This window comes from Rhamphochromis longiceps, linkage group LG12 (genome assembly GCF_057381845.1).
Source record: "Rhamphochromis longiceps isolate RC_006_pf linkage group LG12, R_longiceps_female_GT1.1, whole genome shotgun sequence".
In the NCBI taxonomy this organism is placed as follows: Eukaryota; Metazoa; Chordata; class Actinopteri; order Cichliformes; family Cichlidae; genus Rhamphochromis; species Rhamphochromis longiceps.
In genome coordinates this window covers 20326207-20350313 of record NC_140568.1, presented here as the reverse complement: position 1 = coordinate 20350313, position 24107 = coordinate 20326207, and the positions used below count along the sequence as shown (strand labels likewise).

The following is a 24107-nucleotide window of genomic DNA, read 5'->3' as shown; positions in this document are numbered from 1 at the left end:
AATATTATCTGGAATTTCACAGGGAGCCAGTGAAGTTCCTGAAGAACAGGGGGTGATGTACTGGTAGGAGGGGGTTCTGGTGATAATGCAAGCAGCAGAGTTCTGAACCAGTTGAAGCTTATGGAGGGATTTTTGGGGGAGACCATGCAGAAGAGAATTGCAGTAGTCAATTTGGGAGGCAACAACACTGAGGACAAGAATGGACGTAGACTGGGTGGAAAGAGAAGGAAGTAATCTGTTAATGTTGCGTAGATGGAAGTAGGCAGAACGGGTGAGATTATTGATGTGAGATTTATAGGAAAGTGAACTGTCTAGGATGACACCAAGGCTCTTAGCCTGAGGAGAAGGGAAAACTGTGGAGTTATCGATGGTGAGTGAGAAATGGTTCGAATGGCCAAAGTTATGACAGTGATAACATTTAATATCCTGAACTGAAGACTTAAAAGATTTCTTAACATTGTGAGGTCTTTGGGAAGGGAGCTGCTAGGAACTAGAAGGATTTCTAGCCTGAACTTGACCAGAGTCCTCTTCACCCCCACTGGGCTTACTTGGTTTAGCATAGTGGGTCTCCCAGCTCAAGTAGGTGCTCTTGCTTCCCTTTCTGGTGGAAGTGAAAACCTCAATGAGGCTAGCTGCTTCCTTTGCCGTCTTTGGGTCACGCTCACATATCCAGATCTCCAGCTTTCTTCCACCTCTTGTCATTATTTTCTCACTGTAGCGTGAACGACACACTTCTGACACCACTTGTAACAATGAGGCACACCAAGACAAGTATAGTGGAACAAAGAATTTATTCATAGTATAGCTCACCTCACAAAACTGCATCCAATGACAGCTAGCAGCCTTAAATACTTTCAGCTGTCACAGGCTAAACCATTATTCCACTAACAGGTGAGTTCTCAAATCCCAACCTTTTACCACATTATACAATACATCAATTTCAATAAATAAATATATAAATACATTTACATTTTCACATTAATACATATTAATACATACATTATATCTTATTTAAAACACCAAAAAAGAAAAAACCCAAGCACAAAAGATTCCCCACACTCCCTTAACCCATGGCCTCTCCCGGACCCTTTAAATAGTGTCTGGACCCCCGGGACAACATTTGCCCAAACACCCTGAAGAGGACACAGGAAAGAAAGGTGAGTAATCACATCCCTTCTTTGCACCACGTTTACTGCTTAATTTTCACATTCACGTTAGTTTTCCTTACTGTTAAACCTTATTTTCTCTCAATCACAATTTCTTTCTCCTCACAGACAACCACCACATTTCTTGATGAGGAGCAGCTGTGCAGGACCTGGAACAAAGGCGATCAACTGATTTTAAATTACACAATAAATATTCAATAAATAATTAAACTTCCTGTGTGCAAATGTTCTTCATGTGCAAAATCTATATTTAAAGTGCAATGCTAAATAAAGTGCTAGATAAGGTGTTTTTAATAAAGTAAAAGGTCCTAAAATGCAATACAAATTATAATATAAATAAGGGAGTCCTCTTCTTTACAGTCTCCGAGGGAAAAAAAACTAGTTTCAAAATACATGAAAAGCTGAAAGGTGTGTTTTGTTGCCTTAACCACAGTGATTTTAGCCCAGTACGTTCAGAACTGGATGATTCGTCTCATGAGTCATGAGACACTGCTCTCCCCTACGTACGCTTTCTTTATAGAGTAAAATTATCATATCTGTTTCGCCAATATTGTCCCCGTGTTTACTTGGTATTTGATCGATATCACAGTTTGCAGAATCGCACGGCGCTAAACACAGGGCGGCGATCTGCAGCAGCCGGCAGCGCCTCTGCGGTGCGTTGGATTGTGGGTATCTTGTTTCCTGATAGACTCTGACAGTCGGTCAGCTGTTGAGGGAAAACTTTTTTCTTTTTGGTAAAGTTTCCTATCTTTATTTATTTTTTTGCTGTAGTTAGATGTTGGATCCCCCTGGAACAGCCTTCCCCGCGCGCGAATTTCACGTGTCATCGAGCACCGTCCTGTAGCTCATACCAGTTTGTAACGATATATTCATAACAAAAATTACTTCGCAATGAGCCTGAACGAGCACTCAATGCAGGCTCTGTCCTGGAGAAAACTCTACTTGAGCCGAGCCAAACTGAAAGCAACCAGTCGCACTTCGGCTCTCTTGTCGGGCTTCGCAATGGTAAGTTACATTTTAATTTGACGCTGCAGATAGTTTACGTGAGGCACAATTTATTTATTTAGTTTTGAAGGACCGTGACAGTGTTACAGGCCTAATGACAGCTACGGTGCACTGATACTTAGCATAAATGACCGTTTTGTTTACTGGAAGTCTACGGGTTACTAGTGTAGGCTTGTTAAAGTCATATTTGGCTTCCATTGCACGTCCCACATTGCGGGACTGTAATACCTGTGGACTGAGAGCAAAACTTCGTGGAAATTTAGTGGGGGCTCGCCTGCGCCACCCCTAAAAGTCCAGGTTTATCTTCCGCTTTAATAAGTAGTCCGCGGAGGAGCGTTAAAATACATAAGAAACAAGAAAAAAATAACACATGAAAAGTTTTGAAAATATTAGCCTATAGTGCCACCAAATGTTTGTTTTTAATTTAACGACATGCAGTTACAATGAATCAACAAATATTTTTTGTAAAACTAAAAGCCTAACACATAGGAGCTTCCTTCCCCCTTCCTGATGCAAAAATTATGATGTACAGTGACTCTTGGCCAGGGATGCATCTGCAGTAAGAAGCTCCACAGGTATTCAAAAATACCAGAACACTTGTAAACAGTTCTGTTTATAAAATATACCTGTACACACAAGATACTCTTGGGTGGCCTGGGATTCTTTTGTGAAAAGCAGTACTATATTTATAGTGGTTGTATATATAACAGCCGTAGCAAATGTGCTACTGATGTCGAGTAAGTTTAAGCTATGCAGCATAAAGGATTGCATACACAGCTCTCTGTCTGTCTCTCTGTCTCAATATTAGGTTTGACAGAATAGACTTTTAGTGGGGTATTCACCTTGTTTCCGGTTATTTGTGCAAACTGTGACACTCTGGTTTAATTCCAGCACTTCCTAATTTGTTACAAACATTTTTCTCTCAGGTCAAGAATTCTGATTCCTCTTAGTAGTCAGCTACTATCTCTTTTTCACCTAACGGAGCTGTTTCCTTTTTGATATTCTCAGGTTGCCATGGTGGAGGTACAGCTGGAGCGGGATTACGAGTACCCTCCAGGGCTGCTGATAGCCTTCAGCGCCTGTACCACCGTTCTGGTTGCAGTGCACCTCTTTGCCCTCATGATCAGCACCTGCATCCTGCCCAACCTGGAGGCTGTCAGCAATGTTCACAACCTCAACTCTGTCAACGAATCTCCCCATGAGCGCATGCACCGCCACATAGAACTGGCCTGGGCTTTCTCCACAGTTATCGGTACCCTCCTCTTCCTGACGGAGGTGGTGCTCTTGTGCTGGGTGAAGTTCTTACCCCTCAAAAGCAACGCAGATGAGAAAAATGACACCATAAGTCCTGGCGTGGCTGCGGCCATAGCTTCCACCTGCATCATGGTGCCATTTGGACTTGTTTTTATCATGTTCGCCGTCCACTTTTACCGCACGCTCGTCAGTCATAAAACAGACAGACAGATCAGAGAGCTGGAGCAGGTCATTCGGCTCCAGAACCAGCTGGAGCACAGGGCTGAGAACGACGACCTGAAGGCCGCTGTCCATTTTCCCTGAGTACACGCAGACAACAGCAAAACCAGAGTAGAACCTCTATTTTTACTTTATCCAGATGCTTGTTTTTAGAAAACTTCTTCTACTGTACATTTCTTTGATACTGCATGCTGACTAAATTATCCAGTAATTTTACTCTTTGTAGTTTCTTTGTAAATGCTTGGCTCTCAGCTGAAAACATCATCATCAGTATCAACATAAGTTAGTCTATGGTAGCCTTAAAGGACGACCTTTTAGGCTACCATAGATTAACACTAATAGAATAGGACTTTCTAAAGATCTTCACATGAGCATTTCAATGCGTTGGAATGATCCCCTAACGTGTTTAGCTTTTTACATCAAATACTGAGTTCATGTGAGAAAAATATAGAAACTAAGTTCTCTTAAGTTATAACAGCAGCAGAAAACTGTTGATTGGAGTAAGATGGGCTAAAAACGAGGAAGTTTGTAATATGACTCAACATGTTCAGGAATTTGTTTCAATTTTTACTGAAAAGAAATCTGGGAACTCTGTTGTTACCCAGTTCTAAAATTTCATCAGTTTCCTGTTTGTATTGTACTAAATTGATCTGAGCAGCACACTTGGGTTCTTTTTGCTCTCTGCGTATACTGTAAAACTCCAGCCTACTGTTGCATTTACCTACAGGTTTTCTGGTTCTTGACTGACTGACCTTATGCCACTATCATGTTTACCAAATTAGGCTTTCTGTAGAAATATCTCCAAGCCAAACCTTAGTGGCTTTTTTAGTTTGCCACTCTTACATATACTTTTGAGTCAAACTTTTCTTACTTTTTAATTTAAAAGTTGCTGTTTTCATAATCCTTGGGAGCTCTGTAAGTCTTTGATAAAGAAGAGTACTATATAAACCAACAGTATTTGTGTGCAATCTGATGGAAAAGAACACGTGTCAGTGTGTGCTTTTAACCAGTCTGCGTTCAGGAGTGTGTTACTGCGGTATGGATATTTGAGTAGAAATAAATGTGTTATCCCTTTGTAACATGGATATTTTCTTCATGTTAAATGACTCTTGCAATATACTGTAAAATCCACAGGTGGCCACTGGTTTCAAAAAAGTGTTTTTGAATGTGTTATTACAATGTTACGTTGCATGAAAATATTGAGTGTTTGTTCTTGTGTTAGCTTTTAGCATTGAGCATGTTCACCCTGTTTGGGTCATAGATGTATTTAAGTGCGCTATGTACTGTACTGCTTTATTGTTTTACACGGGTTTGGTCACTTTCTTTGTAGTTTTTACTGTAATATTGATATGTAGAATAGTGTCACAACAGAAATGTAATTTCAGGACATTGTACACGTAATATCTTCTTTCACAACATGATTTAAAATATTGGAGGAAACTTTTTTTTCCCTCTTTGGGAAAAATTATGTTTTTGTTTTTTTTTTTAATTTACTGGCGCTTGTAATGCTGTGTTTCTATCAATGTAACACTGTTTTATTGTTAACTTGCAATCTGTGGACATGGTTTATACTGAGTCATGGGACTGCAGTAACTGTAGACCACATTTGCATTCAAATTGTCCTGACTGGGTGATAAAATCTGTGTGACACGTAGCAGAAACCAAAGACTGTTGGGAATAGTTCACAGACAGTTCAGTAAAATGGTGTTGATGTTTTTCTTTGCTTAAGTTGAATTTGCTGTTTTTGTTGTTGTTGTTTTATCGGGAGTTAAGTGAAGTCTGTTTTATTTCGGTAAATGGTGCACACTCCCTCCGTGAAACATGTAAGATGGGAATTACCACTTGTGCCTTCTTTAAAAACACAGCAATGCAGGTGAAGGTGGTCACTGTGGTTAATTTTTCCGCATTATATATATATGTGTGTGTGTGTGTGTAAACTGCTTTTGTCAGTGTACAACTTTGAAGTGAACATAGTAACTTTTGCTTATGCGTGCCGTTAACAGCTCATGAAAAAGCTTGAAGCTTCATGAAGTGTTGAGAATTATCAGGATGTTGGTTTTGGGTTTTTTTTTGCCAGTTTGCAAAATAAAAAAAAAGATTTGTTCTCATTATTTTTTTAATTGTGTGTTCAGTGTTGTCTGTGTAGCCATGTGGATGTATAAAACAGGAATACATGAGGAAACATTGTAATCTGTCAAAATTACAAAATCTAATGGGAAACCACACAGGAAATGTCCAAAAATGGAGGACGAGTGGAGCTTACAGTGCTGAAGCCAAGACAGAGAAATCCCCCCCCACCTGTCTTGCTGACTTTTGTCTGCATTCTTTGAGACCATTAGCACTTTGTTGCTTTTCTGCTGAAGTTGTGCATGGTTTCATAGTTGGCAGAGCTCTCTAAGTGCAGCGCAGGCTTGGTTCTTCCTCTCTCCATTTTCCCACTCAAGAGTTTTATTCCCACAAGTGACCTGTGAATCATAAAAATGGGTTACCTGATACTATAGTTACAAACTAATAATATTAACTAGCAACAGTAATAGTAGCCGCTGTTAAGGTAATGTGCTTTTCAATCTGACCTTTATCTTGGATTTGTGCAGGTGTACTTTGCAACTGACATGTATTTTGGTCACCCCATTTAAGAAGTGCCACAACACAAGACGGCACAAATAAAAATGGCAAACCATAAAGACATCACTTATAAATACCTTATAAATGCTTGGTTTAGAAGGTGATGTGTAAGTTAAGGATAACACCTTAATCCCATAAGAGTATCAATATTATTATTTTATTATTTTGTTGGCTGTTATTATTTAGTATTTATTCCAACTTTGAGATGAAAGTAATGAAAATGCTGCAATTATGTAATCAACGGTGCAGTAGGCTATCTTACCTGACTCTGTAAAACAAAAAAGCAAACAAAAAAACAAAGGCTGATCCTGCACTGCATATAATGTAGACATTATCCAGAGACAATGACCAGGAAATACATGTTTTTATATTAATACCTGCACATGTCACTTCATTTTAAATAAAAAGGTGTATCCTTTGTTTAATTTTTTTCATTTTTACCGTACTGATCCATGTACTGTATAATATCAAACATAGCAGCTGCCTTTTATTTTATTGCAGGCTACCAGCATGTGGCCATAACCTATGTTTAGTATGTAAATTGTATTTTACTCAGTCACAAGCTTAACACAAATATTCGACCAGTCTTTGGATTATTAATGTCTAATAAAGGTCCCAAAGGTGCCTATATATACACCTCACCTGTTAACCCACCTTAGGTGTTCTTCCGCCTTGTTCAGGATCTATTTTTTCCTCTCCGTCGACTGGCGGATGGATCATTATCCAACCTTAGCGACGATCCGTGAAAACACAGAAAAATAAATCCCAGCTGTTTTTCCACAATGTTGCTCCTTCAAAGGATACAACTTTGGCACAGGTAAGCAAGATTTAAAGAAACAAATCTTTTGTGAGACTAACCTTTGAGTATTTCTGTGTTTCCTACCACCACCTGTTATCTTTTTTCCCGAGGATAAGGTTACAGGTGATGCTCTCCATCACCTGTTGGGGTGTGTTAACCTCTCGCGGAGCAGCAATGTAGCTAGCTGACAGTGTGGCACAAAACGAGCAAACTGGAAGTAACTGTTGTTGTTTGTTTGGGTTTTTTTTTAAGGTTTTGACGAATGTAATGGAAAGCGAAAAACAAAGTACTGAGAGCGAGAGACAGCCTCTACACTGGAGAAGTTGCAAGCTGGTTATAGATCCTGCGCTGACGAACGGGCTGTACAAAGTGTACCGTTATGATGGACAATACTTTAACCTGCCGGTGAGCACCTGTCCGCCTCTCCACATAGGTGATGTCAGCACATGTATTATATCTATTATAATAATAATGATAACGAGGGTCTTCTCTGCCAGGTTGAGGACCTAGGTCTACTTCCTGTGATCACAGTCAGGGATCCGCGCATCTGCCGCCTGTGGAGCAGGTGTATCAAGACTGACTTCGTGGTTCCCAAATTTAAGGTAACTGTTAAAACGACTGTAATAATACAGACATCCTATTTTAAGTAATCGTGCTTTAAAAACAACTAATAGCCCATTTCTTGTTTTCCCGTGTGTCTCCAGATTGATGAGTGGTACGTGGCTCCCGTTCCTCCAAAAGAAGTGACATTTTCTAAGCTCAACGACAACGTGAATGAGACTTTCTTGACTGATATGTGCAAAAAATATGGGAACATGGAAGAAGTGGAGATATTTTACAATCCCCCAAACAAGAAGCATTTAGGTATCGCAAAGGTCACATTTGATACAGTAAGGGCTGCAAGAGACGCTGTCCAGCACCTGCATGAGACATCAGTGATGGGAAATATTATTCATGTGGAACTTGATCCAAAGGGTAAACTTTACTTTTTCTCTGTGTGTGTGCTGAGGTGTAAATGTAAGTGTTGAATATTCTGATTAACTAGAATGTGCTCCTCCTCAGGGGAAAATAGAGCTCGATATCTCCAGCTCTTGTTAAGTGGGCTGTATACGCCTTGGACGTTGCCGGTGGGCAGCAGCGAACGGGCTCTTCAGGGCTTAGTTGACAGTTTGCTGGTGAACATTTAAATTTCTTAAAAGCTGCTCATAATGATTTGACCCATGAAAAGATTTTATCTTTAATATTTGTATTACAGCTGTTAAATATGAATGTATTTGTTAATTGTTTTCCCCTTTTTTTACTTCATTATCAACATCTTGCAGGGAAGCTCGGCCACACAGCAGCTGGGAAATGTCTGCAGCCCCACCAGCATTGCTACGCCCCTCTCTCTGGACACAGCCTACTCCAGTATTTGTCAAGACACACCTTGCAGCTTTGGGCTTACACCACGTTCTCAGGGAACCCCCCGGACTCCCTGCTTGCCTGCGACTCCTCTCTCCTCCCACGACTCTTGCTATTCCAGTCTTCAGGCGACTCCCGTCCTCCAAGGGGAACCCTCCGCCTATAGTGTTCACAAACCTTTAAGACAAGAGCTTTGCCGTCGTAGACGACAGCACAGGGGACTTAGCCACGTCTCAAATGTTAGCATCATTCTGAAGCAGTTCCAGCCACAGCCACCACATCCCCTCTTAACCAAAACACAAACTAGCAGCCAGCAGCTTGCATTGTGGAGTCCCAGTGCACAAACCTCTTCTAACAATAGTGACGAGGCTCCCTTTAGTCTCACCTCCCCTTTTCAGGAGACTGAAGATGTGGTTAACACAAGTTATGCATCTTCACCTCTGAATGGTAACTCTCGCGACATCCTGACTGTTGATCTCTCAGCTGACCTGCAAACTAGAACAGCTTCTCCATTTGATAACCACCAGCCAGAGGCAGCTGTTTCAAGTCTAGACTCCCGAATTGAAAGTTTGCTGATAAACAGCCAGATCACTGACCCCTTATGCTTTCATGGAAAGACCTCTGAGACCGATCCATCCTCTCAAGAGAGCCCGGCTTCACCTGGCTCACCTCTTAAGGTCTCTTCCTCGGATGACTCACAGTTTTGTACCCCACTGTCTTGTGAATCCCCCACAAGCGGCCACCAGTACTCCCACAATGATGCAGTGGATGAAAATGAGGAGGACGAAACTACTCGAGCTGTTTCATTTCTTACAAGAAGTTCCCAGTCTCCCTGTCCGTCTGATGTTGCTTATTCAGAAAACTTAACACACATAAACAATGAAGAAGATCCAGAGAGGGTCCAGCCATCGTCAGGCCCAAAGGTAATCTATCTGGATATATTGCAGTGATAATAAAGGTAGAATTTACCCTATTGTTACTATGTAAAAATGTTAATGGTGTGATATTAATCAGCCACTCAAATTATTATTGTTTCTGTCTTATTCAGGAACACTGTGCAGCACATCAGGAGAAGAAATCCTCAAATAACAGACAGTTTGAAGCTGTGACACCAGCAGAAGACCTCTCTCTGCCCGATCCTCCATCCGGTTGTTCTTCCAGTTCCACCACTCAGCAACTTACCCTGAAAGCTCTCCCAACTGTTACAGCTGGATTCCCCCAACCCTCAGCACCCCCTTTCCTTTTCCCCATTCCTCGATTTCCCCCCTCTCTTCCACCTGTTCCACCTCGCCTGCCAGATGGCACCATCCCGATCCCTCCTCCAGGATGGATGCCACCTCTGGGCCACAAAGCTGCCATCCACATTCCTCCTCCCCCCATTCCACCTCGTACTCCAATTCCTCCTCCACCAACTTTCCTGAGACCCCCTCCACCTTTGATAGCGCCACCCTCTGTTCCACCTCCTGTGCACATGTTCCCTTTACCCATACAGCCAGGGTGTCCTTTGGATAAGGGGAATCCTCCAAGGCATGGCGGTCCACCGTTGCCATTCCCTCCTCCTCCTCCTCCACCTCTCTGGCCTGCACCTCCTTTTCCAAGGTTTAACCCCTTTGTGCCACCACCACTCTACCCACCTGTGCAGGCAAATCCCCACAAGATCACGACAGAAAAAGTTTTAGATATCCTCATGGATGAACTGAAGTCAATCATAAAGAAGGACATTACACGTAGAATGATTGAAGGGGTCGCTTTCAAGGCATTTGAAGACTGGTGGGAGTGTCAGGAGAAGAAGGCAAAGGTAAAACCTTTTTCACATATTTTATTGTCTCTTATAGTGGGCACATTAACAAAACATTTTGCATGTCTTTTAATGGGAGTAGTTGTTTGGAGCCAGTGGGTCTTATAACTCAGTTGATTCATTTAAGATACAAGAGTCTCCTCTGAAATGTGGAGCGGCAAGAGTGGAAGACAGGAACAAATTCCTAAATCCCCTCAGTAACATTGGTGGGCAGAGCAGAAAACCACCACTGCCATCCTTCAAGGTAATCTGTTTTGGAGAGATTTTTGAAACACAGCTGGTTTTGACTGCCAAGTGATGCCTAAATAAAGAAATTTCCACGCAGGTAAAAAGGAAAAGATCAGACGAGACAGGAAATGACTCCGGTTCTGCTCTCAATCATTCTGGTCAGTGCGATTAATTCAAATTTCAGTGTGTATTAACTTTCTGTGCCAGACTGTCGCTTTAACTGATTCTAACTTGTTGCATTAGAGGTGAAGAAAGGGGACGACATAGTGAGAGCGGCGTCTGAGAGAGGCAAACGCAGACACGCAAGACCACTGGATCTGGACAGTGATGATGATGATGATGGTGATGCTGGGGAAGAAGATAAGATACTTCAAGATGAAGAAGCGATACCAGACAAAGTGAAGGCTTTTGTGCTGGATGAGGATGAGCCACACATCCTGGTAAATGAAGAGACAGAAAAGAAAAAAGAAATAGCAAATAAGAAATTGAGAAAAATGCCGTGAGGTCAATATTTTAGTCTGGTGCCTTTACTTTTTCAGTTGTTAGTCTTAAAATTAAAATTTTAACTAAAAAGTTTAAACTTCTGGAGACAGCATTACATAACTGGTGCTCTGATTAGTCTGACAGAGATGCTCATGGTGATGACGAAGAAGATGATGATGGCAGTAATCATACTGCGGAAGAAAATAGTCCGATGGAGGATCGATGTGACGGAGAGCAGTGCTTAGACAGCGGTATGTTAAAATCTCATACAACACTGAACACTCATTAAAAATCACATATCTTAACATTGAACAGTGTGGCTTCTTTTTCAAATGTAGAGGTTTTTTCAGAGGATAGCGAGCACACGTCGGACTGCGAAACTTCAGATTCGCTCTCCTCGGTGGGCTTTGAGGACACGTTGTCTGACCTTACCACTGAAGGTGAAGACGCCGAGGAGGACAGCGAGGACGCCGGGAGTGAAGAGTGTATAGTTATATCATCAGATGAGGACTCAGTGGAGCACGAGCCCCCTCTTACCCCCTCAGCCCCACTGACCCCTGGTGCTCAGCTGGATCTGGACCAGCAGGGCTGGTCAGAACTGTTCCCAAGGCAGGAAACGGAGGAGGACCAGTACACATCGTGCCACGAAGACAACTGCGACTTCGATGCTATGATGGAGCTCCATACCAGCGACCCCCAGGACCTGCTGCCCCCATCACCTCTAGGACTATCAGGTTACATGTCCTTGTAAAGCAATAGATCTGTTAAGTTAGTGTCATCAGGTTAATCAAAAGTGGTTTAATTGTCACTCATGTAAAAATATCTTGTAATACTCCCTGAATTTCCAGTGTGCTACAAATTAACAGAACTACACAAGAGTAAGTTGTGTATCAGGTTTTCAAATAATTATGTATGAAAATTCCTTGTTAATCTGTATAGCAGTGGAGCCATGCCTTGATATGGAGATGGAAAGCCCTGATTGGACAGTGGAGTCTCCAGAGAACATAAAAAGCCTGAGGCCTCCCACGCCTACTGGCCGTTTGGTGGACAGTGACCCTGACATCCTTTTAAAAAGCAGACCATCATCTCCTGCTGCAGAGGAGGAGGAACGACCACCAACACCAGGCAAGGGAATAGTGGCAGGACTGGAAAGTGAGAATTCAGAGGAAGTCCTCTCCCCAGCAAGCGATGGACTCGCTCAGCCTCCCTCTGATCTCCTCATGGCATCATACCCATTATGCCAGGAGATGCCTAAGACTCCTAGCAGAGATGAAAGAGGTATGTGGACTCATTGTAGCTCAGGCAGAGCTCCTGCAACACCTGGAAGAGGGACCGCAGATTTAGAATTTAGCACAGTGAGCCCGCCCCTTAGCAGCCCACCACTTATCCCACTCTTGCCCAGCAGTCCATACATCACAGCCCCAAAGACTCCAGGAAGAGACATTATCCTGCCCAGAAGATCAATAGTCCACAAAAGGAAATCCAAGGTGGCGGCAACGTCAGTGCCTCTGTCATGTAATAATATTTTCAGAGTTTCCCCCATCACAGTGTCCTCGCCATTCAGCGTCTCTGACTCTTCATGTGACAGTGTTGATGGAAGGGATGTCCAGATCCGTTCAGGTGTGAGAGCAAAGCCTCTACAGGGACTGGAGAACATGCCTGAGCTGTTGGACAAAGAGAAAATCTTACTGAGGCTAAACCGATGGAGGAGGCTGAAGAAGAGAAGGCGGGCCCGTCACTGGGAGAGATCACTTAAAAGAATCAGTCCGTTGTTCTCTCAACGTCGTCCTCACAGGTGGCGTTCACCCTACGAAGAGAGGAAAATCCTTCATAGCATTTGGAAGGACGGCTTGGATGAAGAAGATGTAAGGTTTCTGCAGTGCACCTATGAAAGGCTGCAGGTGCAGGATAATGGCTGTGGGTGGCTCAGTGACACCCTCTGGATGCCTCATCCTCATATCCTTACAGACAGTGTTTTATGTTGAAATGATTCTTTATATTGTGGGAAACAGTTAAGTGGTTTTTAAGTCATACTTAGAATGTTTTTTTGTTTTGTTTTTTCTGATGAAGCTGCTCTTTGCATATTACTCTGCTGTTCACATCCTTAACTGCTGCTCACTGACTAAGGTCCTTACAGAGAAGAATGAGGAGCACAGATCCTGGCAGCCGCACCACAGAACAGGCTCTGCTCGAAGTGAAGGTTTTTACAAAATCAGCAGGAAGGATAAAATGAGGTATCTGCACAACACGCGGCTGGCTGCGGAGCTTCCGTCTACAAGCGCTCAGGTATTAAAGGAGGACAGAAGGTGAGGATTTCTGTGTCCAGTTTAATATTTATCTATTTAATGTTGAGACATTTTTCATCAGGGAACGTGCATTCCAGCCCAGCAACCCACTTCACTGCGAGCTGGGTCTGACTTCAGGTGTGAACAGCGCCGGCTGCTGTCCTCTTTTAGCTGTGACAGTGACCTGGTCAAGTTCAACCAACTCAAGGTTAGCAGGAAGTTAGTGACAATCAGCAGACTACTGTAAAAGCCCAGTTTGAAAGAAGTCTACAGTGGAGTCTAAAACTGAGTTTACCGTTAGGTTTTTATTTGGGCAGACAAGAAATCAGAACATTAGTTCTGCACTCTAAAAAAAGAAAGAAATAATTTCACACTTATTGTATGTTTTTTAACTTTGTTAAGTCTTGAGCCACTTCTCCTTTCTTTATATTTTGCTGGGAATATGGGAAATAGGTGCAGAGATTTATTGAAACATATGCAAACATATATGGAAAGATGAGCACACTGAAAAACAGGATCAACTGAATCTTTTAGGTCCCGTGTCAGGTTCTTGTTGGATTTTTTCCTGTTTCTTCTTTCATCAGTTTTAAATAGTTTAACTTTAAATAAGGTGCAGCTTCTTCTTTTGCACTCTACTGATGGCTGTAGAACCAATGGCAACAAAGTGCCTAAAATACAATTTAAACCAAACAAATAAAAAAAATCCTCTGAAAATGGTCAAGCACAAGGATTGTACTGAAAGTGACTGAAAAACCAGCCAGTATCCAAATAAAAAATTGACTTTACTATTCATTAGCTTTCAAATTCACAAAGCAAAATATAGAGTAATGAGGGTGACTCGAGATTTTTGCACAGCACTGTCTCATTTGAGCGACAGTCCAAACCCGTGCTATATCGTCTGTCAGTTCCGAAGGAAGAGGATTCGTTTCAGCAGGAGTTACATCCACGAGTGGGGCCTGTTTGCCATGGAGCCTATTGCTGCAGACGAGATGGTGATTGAGTATGTGGGCCAAATCATCCGACAGGTAATTCTGATGCAAACTAACATGCACTTTTAAACAAACCCCTTTTCCCCTGATTGTTTCTCTAAATTAGTCCACCGGTCCACTGGGGGCCTCGGGTCGTGCTGGGTGGTTTCCATCCATGCGTGTAGAGTAACTGTGATAAACAACCCTCGCATAGATGGAAAGCCACATCTGTTTTCTTTCTCCTCAGGTCATTGCTGACATGAGGGAGCAGAGATACGAGGAGGAGGGCATTGGAAGCAGCTATTTGTTTCGGGTGGATCAGGACACCATCATTGATGCTACCAAATGTGGGAACTTAGCCAGGTTTATCAACCACAGCTGCAATGTGAGTAAAAACCAGCGGTGCTGTGGTTAGAGATGAAAGTGATTCCACATAAAGTATTCCCATTAAAAGGTTTGTGGGGTTTATTTATTTATTTTTGTCTTACAGCCTAACTGCTACGCAAAGATCATCACAGTGGAGTCTCAGAAGAAGATAGTCATATACTCCCGCCAGCCTATAAACATCAATGAAGAGATTACATATGACTACAAGTTTCCTATTGAGGAAACAAAGATCCCTTGTTTGTGTGGGGCAGACGGCTGCAGAGGCTCCTTGAACTAATCACCTGTTAAGTGGCCTGATTAGGTAAAGAGAAAAAGTGGCAACCTAAACCAGAGGTATCAAAAAGCAATTTTTAATACTGTTCAGCAACTATTCAGCATTTTGGAAGCCGTAGAAGAGCTCATGAAAGAACTGCAGACATGTGGTACTCAGTGAATAATGGTTTAATACTAAGCTGCCATAAACAATATATAAATCAGGACCGGAACAAACACTTGGGACTCACAGAGAGTTATCACAGTTTATGAGAAAAACTAACAAAAACCAAGAGTGGTCTCTTTTAAACAGGAGGGGAAAATCACATTCTAGACTTCATGCTAAATCTCCAACTTCTGTTGACCTCGCCGTCTAAAAGTTAACAAAGTGTATAGTTAAATGTTTTCATTTATGAGAGCTCGGATAACGTTTTGCTTGAGTCAAGCTTGTGTTAATAAAAATGGTTTTCCTGTTGATGTTTTATACAAACTGGAAGCACTGCATTGTGATTTAAAGTGGATGTTGTACTCATGTCATTTTTGCAAGCATCAGGAAAAATGATAAAGACATAAAATGAACAATTAAATGTAAAAAAAACAAAACCAAAAAAACAAACATGCAACACATAAAAAAATAAGGAAAACCATAAGTATACGTGCTTTGTGTATTTCTCTGAAGATGAGACATTTTCAGGCATAAGGATGTTTATTAAAGCATTCGTTTTATACTAAGTTGATGGATATAGCATGTTTTCTGAACCCCTAAATTAATGCATCACCCAGTTCACATCTTGTTTAAATCTCCATTTGTTGTCAGAACAGTCAGATTGCCTCTAGCGTGCTGGTCTGCTTCAATAGCCTCAAAAAGAGACTTGAAGTTTCCTGCACCAAAGCCCTGTGGATGAGAACATGTTTTTTTTGTTTAATAACATGTTAAATATACTGTAGAGTACATTTCCACTGCTTGTTTAGCCAGTGGTGCCCTCACCTGGTGATTGTGTCTCTGAATGACTTCCAAGAACACAGTGGGGCGATCCTGGACCGGCTTAGTGAAGATTTGAAGTAGGTAGCCATTGTCATCGTAGTCCACCAAGATCTTTAGTTCCTGGGTAACGGTGAGGACATAAAACAATATTTTGTCAATTTGAAGGGATTTTTTTGGTTAATTATGAAGACAAAATGTGTTTTATGCACCTTTAGTCTTTAAAAAAATATGATTAGAGTGAACTGAGTCAACATGTTCTACGATTTAAAAAAGGCCACTGTGTTTGGCTACGTAAGGATCACAAATCATCACTCTTTCAGCTTTGTTAATTTAGGGTTTTAGCTCTGACCTGCAGGACATCAAGGTCCTCTGAGATTTTGACCTTTGAGTGTTTCAGCTTCTCTCTCAGCTGGTCGTAGTAGGTCTCAGGCACAGACATGAACTCCATCCCGCGCTCCTTCAGGTTACGGATCTGCAAACAAGGTAATTAACATTACAGTTAAGCTGCTGTTATAACTCAGCCTGTTGCAGAGGTAAGCAGGGTGTTTTAGTTGCCATACTGTAGTAATGATATCTGAAGTGTTCATGGCGATATGCTGCACTCCTGGACCTCCATAGTACTCCACATATTCCTGTAAGTCAATAATGTTCTTATTAGTCCACATACCACATGGTTAATGTTTGTTCATTTGAATACTTCAACTCTGGTTTTAATCTGGTAACCCAGATGTTTAATTAAAGTAGATAAACTGTAAGCAACATGCCTGGATTTGAGACTTTCTCTTCCCCATCGCAGGCTCATTGATGGGCATTTTCACGGTCTCCTCGTAGTTTGCCACGACGATTGAGCGCAGGGCGCTGAATTCTGTCTGAAGCTGCTTGTCGTCCACGGACCAGAAGCGGTGAAAGAGAAGGTTTCTCTGATACCTGTTAAATGAAGAAACACAGATTAGGAGCCACTGTGGCACAAATACTCTTGAAGTTGCTCTCATAGTGTCATATGCACAGTAAAGAAACACGTTTCTTCACATGGCAAACAAAAGAAAATACACACACACACACACACACACACACACACACACACACACACACACACACACACATATATATATATATATATATATATATATATATATATATATATATATATATATATATATATATATATATATATATATATATACATATATATATATATACATACATACACCCAGCACGCCCCTGCGGGCGGTTTATCCTTCAAGCTCGGGTCCTCTACCAGAGGCCTGGGAGCTTGAGGGTCCTGCGCAGTATCTTAGCTGTTCCCAGGACTGCGCTCTTCTGGACAGAGATCTCCGATGTTATTCCCGGGATCTGCTGGAGCCACTCGCCTAGCTTGGGAGTCACCGCACCTAGTGCTCCGATTACCACGGGGACCACCGTTACCTTCACCCTCCACATCCTCTCGAGCTCTTCTCTGAGCCCTTGGTATTTCTCCAGCTTCTCGTGTTCCTTCTTCCTGATATTGCTGTCATTCGGAACCGCTACATCGATCACTACGGCCGTCTTCTTCTGTTTGTCTACCACCACTATGTCCGGTTGGTTAGCCACCACCATTTTGTCCGTCTGTATCTGGAAGTCCCACAGGATCTTAGCTCGGTCATTCTCCACCACCCTTGGGGGCATCTCCCATTTTGACCTCGGGACTTCCAGGTTATACTCGGCACAGATGTTCCTGTACACTATGCCGGCCACTTGGTTATGGCGTTCCATGTATGCCTTGCCTGCTAGCATCTTGCACCCTGCTGTTATGTGCTGGATTGTCTCTGGGGCATCTTTACACAGCCTGCACCTGGGGTCTTGCCTGGTGTGATAGACCCCAGCCTCTATGGATCTTGTGCTCAGAGCTTGTTCTTGTGCTGCCATGATTAGTGCCTCTGTGCTGTCTTTCAGTCCAGCTTTGTCCAGCCACTGGTAGGATTTCTGGATATCAGCCACCTCCTCTATCTGCCGGTGGTACATACCGTGCAGGGGCCTGTCCTTCCATGATGGTTCCTCGTCTCCCTCCTCTTCCTTGGGTTTCTGCTGCCTGAGGTATTCACTGAGCACTCGGTCAGTTGGGGCCATCTTCCCAATGTATTCTTGGATGTACCTTGTCTCATCCTGGACTGTGGTGCTGACACTCACCAGTCCCCGGCCCCCTTCCTTCCGCTTAGCGTACAGCCTCAGGGTGCTGGACTTGGGGTGAAACCCTCCATGCATGGTAAGGAGCTTTCTTGTCTTTATGTCAGTGGCTTCTATCTCCTCCTTTGGCCAGCCTATTACCCCAGCAGGGTACCTGATCACGGGTAGGGCGTACGTGTTGATGGCCCGGATCTTGTTCTTACCATTCAGCTGACTCCTCAGGACTTGCCTGACCCTCTGCAGGTACTTGGTGGTTGCAGCTTTTCTAGCGGCCTCTTCATGGTTCCCATTCGCCTGCGGGATCCCCAAGTACTTGTAACTGTCCTCTATGTCTGCAATGTTGCCTTCTGGTAGTTCAATCCCCTCAGTTCTGACTACCTTCCCTCTCTTTGTTACCATCCGGCTACACTTCTCCAGTCCGAACGACATTCCAATGTCATTGCTGTATAGCCTGGTAGTGTGGATCAGTGAATCGATGTCTCGTTCACTCTTGGCATACAGCTTGATGTCATCCATGTACAGGAGGTGGCTGACAACTGCTCCGTTCCGTAGTCGGTATCCGTAGCCAGTCTTGTTAATGATCTCACTGAGGGGGTTCAGGCCTATGCAGAACAGCAGTGGGGACAGAGCATCTCCTTGGTAGATCCCGCACTTGATGGTGACTTGTGCTATGGGCTTGGAGTTGGCCTCTAGTGTTGTACGCCACATCCCCATTGAGTTCCTGATGAAGGCTCTTAGGGTCCCATTGATCTTGTACAATTCTAGGCATTCCAGTATCCAGCTGTGGGGCATTGAGTCATAGGCCTTCTTGTAATCAATCCAGGCAGTGCACAGGTTGGTCAGTCTGGTCTTGCAGTCTCGGCTGATTGTTCTGTCTACCAGTAGCTGGTGTTTTGCGCCTCTGGTATTCTTGCCAATTCCTTTCTGTGTCCCGCTCATGTATTGACCCATGTGCCTGTTCATCTTAGCCGATATGATGCCTGACAGGAGCTTCCATGTAGTACTGAGGCAGGTTATTGGTCGGTAGTTGGAGGGGACCGGTCCCTTCTTGGGGTCCTTGGGGATCAGGACCGTCCGGCCTTCAGTTAGCCATTCCGGGTGTCTCTCGTTAACTAGCAGCTGGTTCATTTGTGCTGCCAGACGCTCGTGGAGTGCAGTCAGCTTCTTCAGCCAGTAGGCATGAACCATGTCGGGCCCTGGTGCTGTCCAACTCTTCATACTGGAGACCCTTTCTTGGATATCTGCCACTGTGATGGTTACTGGACCCTGTTCAGGGAGGTCGCTGTGGTCTGCCCTCAGATCCTCTAGCCACTGAGCATTGCCGTTATGGGTTGCATCCTTCTCCCATATGCTCTTCCAGTATTGCTCCGTCTCCAGCCTTGGTGGTGCTGTTCTCTTATTGTTCCCTTGCCACTGAGAGTACACCTTTGCTGGTTCTGTGGAGAACAGCTGGTTTATTCTCCTGCCTTCTATCTCTCTGGTGTACCTCCTCAAGCGGCTGGCCAAGGCTGTGAGTCTTTGCTTGGCAGTTTCCAAGGCCTCAGGTATGGACAGCTTGCTGTATTTCTTAGGCACCTTATTTGTCTTACCTTTCTGCAACTCCGTTAGTTGGCTAACCTCCCTCCGTGCTACTTTGATCTTGCCCTCTAGCCTCCTTCTCCATGGAGGGTACTGCCCCTTGTCGCTGTTCAACTTGTAGCCAAGCATCTCACTGATCACTGCTGCCATATTGTAGATCAGCTTGTTAGTGTCGGTAATCGTGGTTGTAGGTATTGCCCGTAGTGCTGCATTAACATCATCTAGCAGACCTTCTGAGGGTACTTCACGTAATCTTGGTAACCGACTACGGGGGATCCAGGTTTCAAGCTTGGCCATGATCCTATTTTTCAGGTCAATTCCTCTCGCACTCAACGATCCTTCTCCTATCGCACTTGGGGCTATGTACCCAATCTCGGGTGGGGGTGATGATATCGCCCCCCTGACCTGGCGTCCTGACTCCTCCTTGCCGTAGCATTTGTGTTGTACCTCGTCAATCTCTAGCTGCTAGCTGTGAGAGCAGTCCCTTCTTTCGAATGTTGGAACACTGAGCTACTAGTTGTTTCGCCGTCATTGTGGATGTTGGGTATCGAAGAATCCATAGGTCCCTCATCCTATTCATGTAGCCCCTTCCGCCGGGGTTACTTGCGTAGTAGCATTCCAACAACGCCCTGTTTTCGTCTCTTGCCCACCGATGCCTTCTTGTTATATATATATATATATATATATATATATATATATATATATGGAGAGAGAGTGAGAGAGAGAGAAATATAGCCTCATATATTATATTAAAAGAACCAGAGCTGCAAAAGCAATGTACATATTAATGCAATTTACATTTATAGTGATACCCTGGGCTTCATACACCACAGACACCACATTAACTAAATTTGAGGGGTTACATTTTTGGCCTGTAAAAACATCAGTGACTGACATTTTTATGAGCCAGAAAAAAATTGGTTCTTCACATCTGAAAACCGCCAGCCAGTGTAACACGCCTCTTCAGAGGTTAAACCAATGAGCTTGCTCATTTAGAGAACTGCCTTACTTCCAACAATGCAGTAAAAAAAACAAAAACAAAACAAGATCCAGATGTGGAAAGCCCACTTAATGCAAAGTCCACTTAATGCAAAGTCATGCTGATCCCAAGTCATGCCAAAAAAACTGAGTTATGTAAGAATCAGACACCCTTTAACTCCGCCCCTCATTCACCCTCTGGCTTGTGTTTCTGCAGAACACATGGCAAAAGTTGGCCTTCGAGGATTTTTGCTCGACAAACCCTCTTAGATGTGGATAACTGACGGGGCATATTTTAACCTGAAGCACAATCTTTTTCTAAACCTAACCAACTAAAAACAAGGAAATATTCTAGGAAATATTCAAGCCTCCCTACATCTTCTGCAGTTTTTTTCGTCCCAACACAGAGGCTTTTAGTTGTATTTATATGGTACATTGCTATTTCACACTCTCTACAAGAACTAGCTGCAAGTCCTCACCATTCCACTGCTGAAACCATCTCATCATCTGGTTGGTTTCCTACAACGTGATCGATAAAGTCCAGGTTTCCACTTGGGCTGCACGGAGGGGAAAAACAAACAAATAATTCAGTCAGCTGTGATTCAGACAGAAATACACATTATCAGTTTACAAAAACATCACATCCGGAATAATTTCTGTTTACTCACAGTTTGTCGAGTAAGGGGTCCTTGAACAGAGGAGGATGGAACCCAGGCAGAAACAATCCACTGTATCCTGTCCTCTCCACAAATGTGTGAGTGGTGTCACCATACTGAAGGAAACAAAAGCAAATCCAAAATCCTGGATTTTCTGATGTTTCCAACTTTTTTCATAAATCCCTGAATCATGGTATCTAAAATATTCACTATAAATATACAACACTTACAGTTTGCAGCACAGCCAGCCTGACTTTACCATATTTGTCCTCCAGAGTGTAGGGTTCCTTTATAATGACTGCCCCTCGCGCCCGGGCTTTCTGTTTGGGAAATAATGTTAATTATGGAAGCAATAGCTTTTTCAGTTACTAACATGATGCATCTGTAAAATAAAAGCTGAACCATTACCTGCACGAGAAAGTCACAGTCCTCCACTGTAAATGCAATGTCCTTCACTCCGTCCCCATGCTTAACCAAATGATCCCCCATCTCTGAAAACATGACAAGAACAGACATTTTCTTCAGCTTAAATGAACATATGATTCACAGGTTTCTTAAAACTCTTTTACATTTTTGTGATTTATAATGAATGTGTACTAAAAGGGATTGTTTCGAGTGGGACTTTCACCAAAGCATATCAAGATAATATGTTTTCAACAATTTCTTCTTTCCTTGCTTATTCAAATTGATCATAGGGGTCAGTCATGGCGCCGATATTCTTACCACAGACTAGTCTAAATATATTTTATAGACATGGAACTGCAAAAAGTCTGGCAAAAGAAAGAATGCACAAAATAGTATAGTAGTATATATATCTAAAAATGTAACAGAAGTGTAGACATGTTACAAATGAACCTGTTAAAGTCAAAAGTAATTGTGACCACTACAGGAACCCAGCTCCTTATCAGTGCTGTACCTTTGTTTCCAGGATTGAGGGCGGATGAGAACACGTAAATGATCTGTGAAATACAGAGTGAACACATCGACATGATTAAACTCCTGCCTCTGTGCATCTTTAGCTTTCACTTGAGTCTAGGTGTATTTTGTTACAATTAACATCACTCAACAAATCTACACATTGTAAGAAAACATTTTTAGGTGCTTTAAACTGATTTCCCCTCTTGTGGGCTGCGGGCACTGAGTGCTCTTTACCTTGCCTTGTTTGACTACATGTGACACCACTTCACGACTGCCCGTCTCCAAACCTTGGTAAGCCACAGGCTCAAATCCAAGCTTGTTGCAGTAATACGATGCAGCCTGTTGGAGACAAACAAAAACGTGAGCAAAGAGGGAACCGATTCACAGTCTGCTGAAACTGGGCATGTTTGCAGCAGACTGGCTTTAGTGCCATCTCCTGGTGACGAATTTTGATGGTGTTTGTGCAGCAGGGGTTCTGGGAGGTGGGAAAATGAGTGTTCTGTGTGCTGCGTTCCCTCCACCCCTTTGGATGACCAATAAAACAGCTAAAAGAAAAGTAGAAAGCTGGAACTAACTTACCTGCTTTGCATTTCCAACCCAGAATGTTAAGTGATCAAAGCAGAGGAATCTGCCCTGCTCATGCTGAAGACAAAAAGAAATAACAAAAATCAGTCACATATGCAAGTTTAAAAAAAAATCTAATAATACCAAAACCAGCTTGCAGTCAATGATTAAATCATCTCTGCAGTGCAACACACACGAATCAGTTATTTACCTTCTCGCCTTTGTCTGTGTATGTTGTCTGCAATTAAAAGTAACACACCAAAACTTACTACTTACAGAAAAAGAACTGCTTTTTTGGCATAACCAATATTATCTCCATGCAAACACAAATTCTCAGAGCGACCTGAGATAGGAGAAAGAAGCCATTTGAGAGGATTCATCAGCGAAGAGCAACTCACCATCTTTGCTGGAGGTGATGAGACCTGACAGTCCGAATGAAATCTGTGGCGAACGTCTGCATTTAAAAGCCGGGCAGGAAGTGTTTAAACCCACTCCCACCAATGGGGTGGAGAGATTGGAGGAGGAGAGCGTGCTGATGCTTTGTGCACTTTTGCTGTTATGCAATGATTACTTGGGGGAAAAATCCCTTCAAAACTTTAAAGATGTCATTAAAAGAAACAAAAACAAAACTCATTATCACCTTATTCACTGACTGATGCTGCTCAGTATGAGAGACGACGGCTAGACCCATCCAGAGATGTGCAGAAAATGTAATTTTGCTTGTGTTGTGAGTTGCTCTGTATGAGAATGCGTTTTTGCATCCAAACATTATTCTTCAAAAAAGGAAACACAAAAACGAATTGTCCACACAGGTTTTGAATGACAACTGCATTTTTTTAGGACAAGAAGGACCTAGGAACATATGTTAGTGTTTAGCGGCAAGAGGAGGCTCACGCATCCCGAACTCTCATTGGCTCAAAGGGTTTATGCTGAGTGAACCCTCATGTGCTTGAAAATACCCTCAACCCCCCATCCCATCAATCATCCTCCTTCACGTGCAGTTTTCTACTGATCTTAAAACTATTTCATTATCATTAAAAATCTAATTGACCCGAACTCAGTCGTGGTGCATGTAATGTTTTCACAGAAGGTGCAAATGATCTCAGAGCAAATGGGACCTGCATAGGAATGAGTCAGACTGTGCAAGTTTATTATACGACAATGTTCATCACAAAAGAAAAGAAAAGATAATGAAAAAATAGAGGATGTTTTAATGAGATTAAAGACTCCATATGATACAAATCGACGGGCCTCAGTGTGAAGAGCAGACAAAACAGCTCTTAAAGGCAGAACCAATCGCATTCAAGTATCCTGCATCAAATCTAAAGGATCCTGCTGAAAGAACTACAAATGCGGTGCATGTATGATAGATCCTGTCAGTTATCCCTAAATCCT

General features: G+C 42.8%; 3 protein-coding genes across 4 annotated transcripts; 2 read left to right on the top strand and 1 right to left on the bottom strand.

Annotated features, from left to right (window-relative positions):
- Positions 1-1829: 1829 nt before the first annotated feature.
- Positions 1830-5347, top strand: LOC146657210 (calcium release-activated calcium channel protein 1-like). Of its 2 annotated transcripts, XR_014914039.1 has the most exons (3): positions 1830-2171; positions 3180-3926; positions 3973-5347. XR_014914039.1 is itself a non-coding variant. In XM_085425143.1 (2 exons), exons 1-2 carry the CDS (start codon positions 2058-2060, stop codon positions 3726-3728), a joined length of 663 nt encoding a protein of 220 aa, XP_085281269.1. In that variant the 5' UTR covers positions 1830-2057; the 3' UTR covers positions 3729-5347. The 2 variants fall into 2 exon arrangements, 1 of the variants encoding a protein (XP_085281269.1); XM_085425143.1 differs by having other exon boundaries at positions 3180-5347.
- Positions 5348-7335: 1988 nt separating this feature from the next.
- On the top strand, positions 7336-14916 carry LOC146657209 (histone-lysine N-methyltransferase SETD1B-A-like). Its single transcript, XM_085425140.1, has 17 exons — positions 7336-7473; positions 7566-7670; positions 7773-8043; positions 8131-8243; positions 8391-9392; positions 9518-10267; positions 10395-10511; positions 10593-10653; positions 10739-10935; positions 11115-11229; positions 11317-11712; positions 11918-12934; positions 13098-13264; positions 13346-13471; positions 14169-14288; positions 14479-14616; positions 14722-14916. The coding sequence occupies exons 1-17, from the start codon at positions 7336-7338 to the stop codon at positions 14893-14895; spliced, it is 5007 nt and encodes a 1668-aa protein (XP_085281266.1). The 3' UTR covers positions 14896-14916.
- Positions 14917-15055: 139 nt separating this feature from the next.
- On the bottom strand, positions 15056-23179 carry hpdb (4-hydroxyphenylpyruvate dioxygenase b). Its single transcript, XM_085425141.1, has 14 exons — positions 23111-23179; positions 22924-22950; positions 22728-22790; positions 22383-22487; positions 22147-22189; positions 21639-21721; positions 21461-21550; positions 21243-21346; positions 21054-21131; positions 16620-16782; positions 16416-16487; positions 16205-16327; positions 15859-15975; positions 15056-15765 (listed from the first exon to the last, which is right to left on the bottom strand). Exons 1-14 carry the CDS (start codon positions 23111-23113, stop codon positions 15655-15657), a joined length of 1182 nt encoding a protein of 393 aa, XP_085281267.1. The 5' UTR covers positions 23114-23179; the 3' UTR covers positions 15056-15654.
- Between the last annotated feature and the right edge of the window lie 928 nt (positions 23180-24107).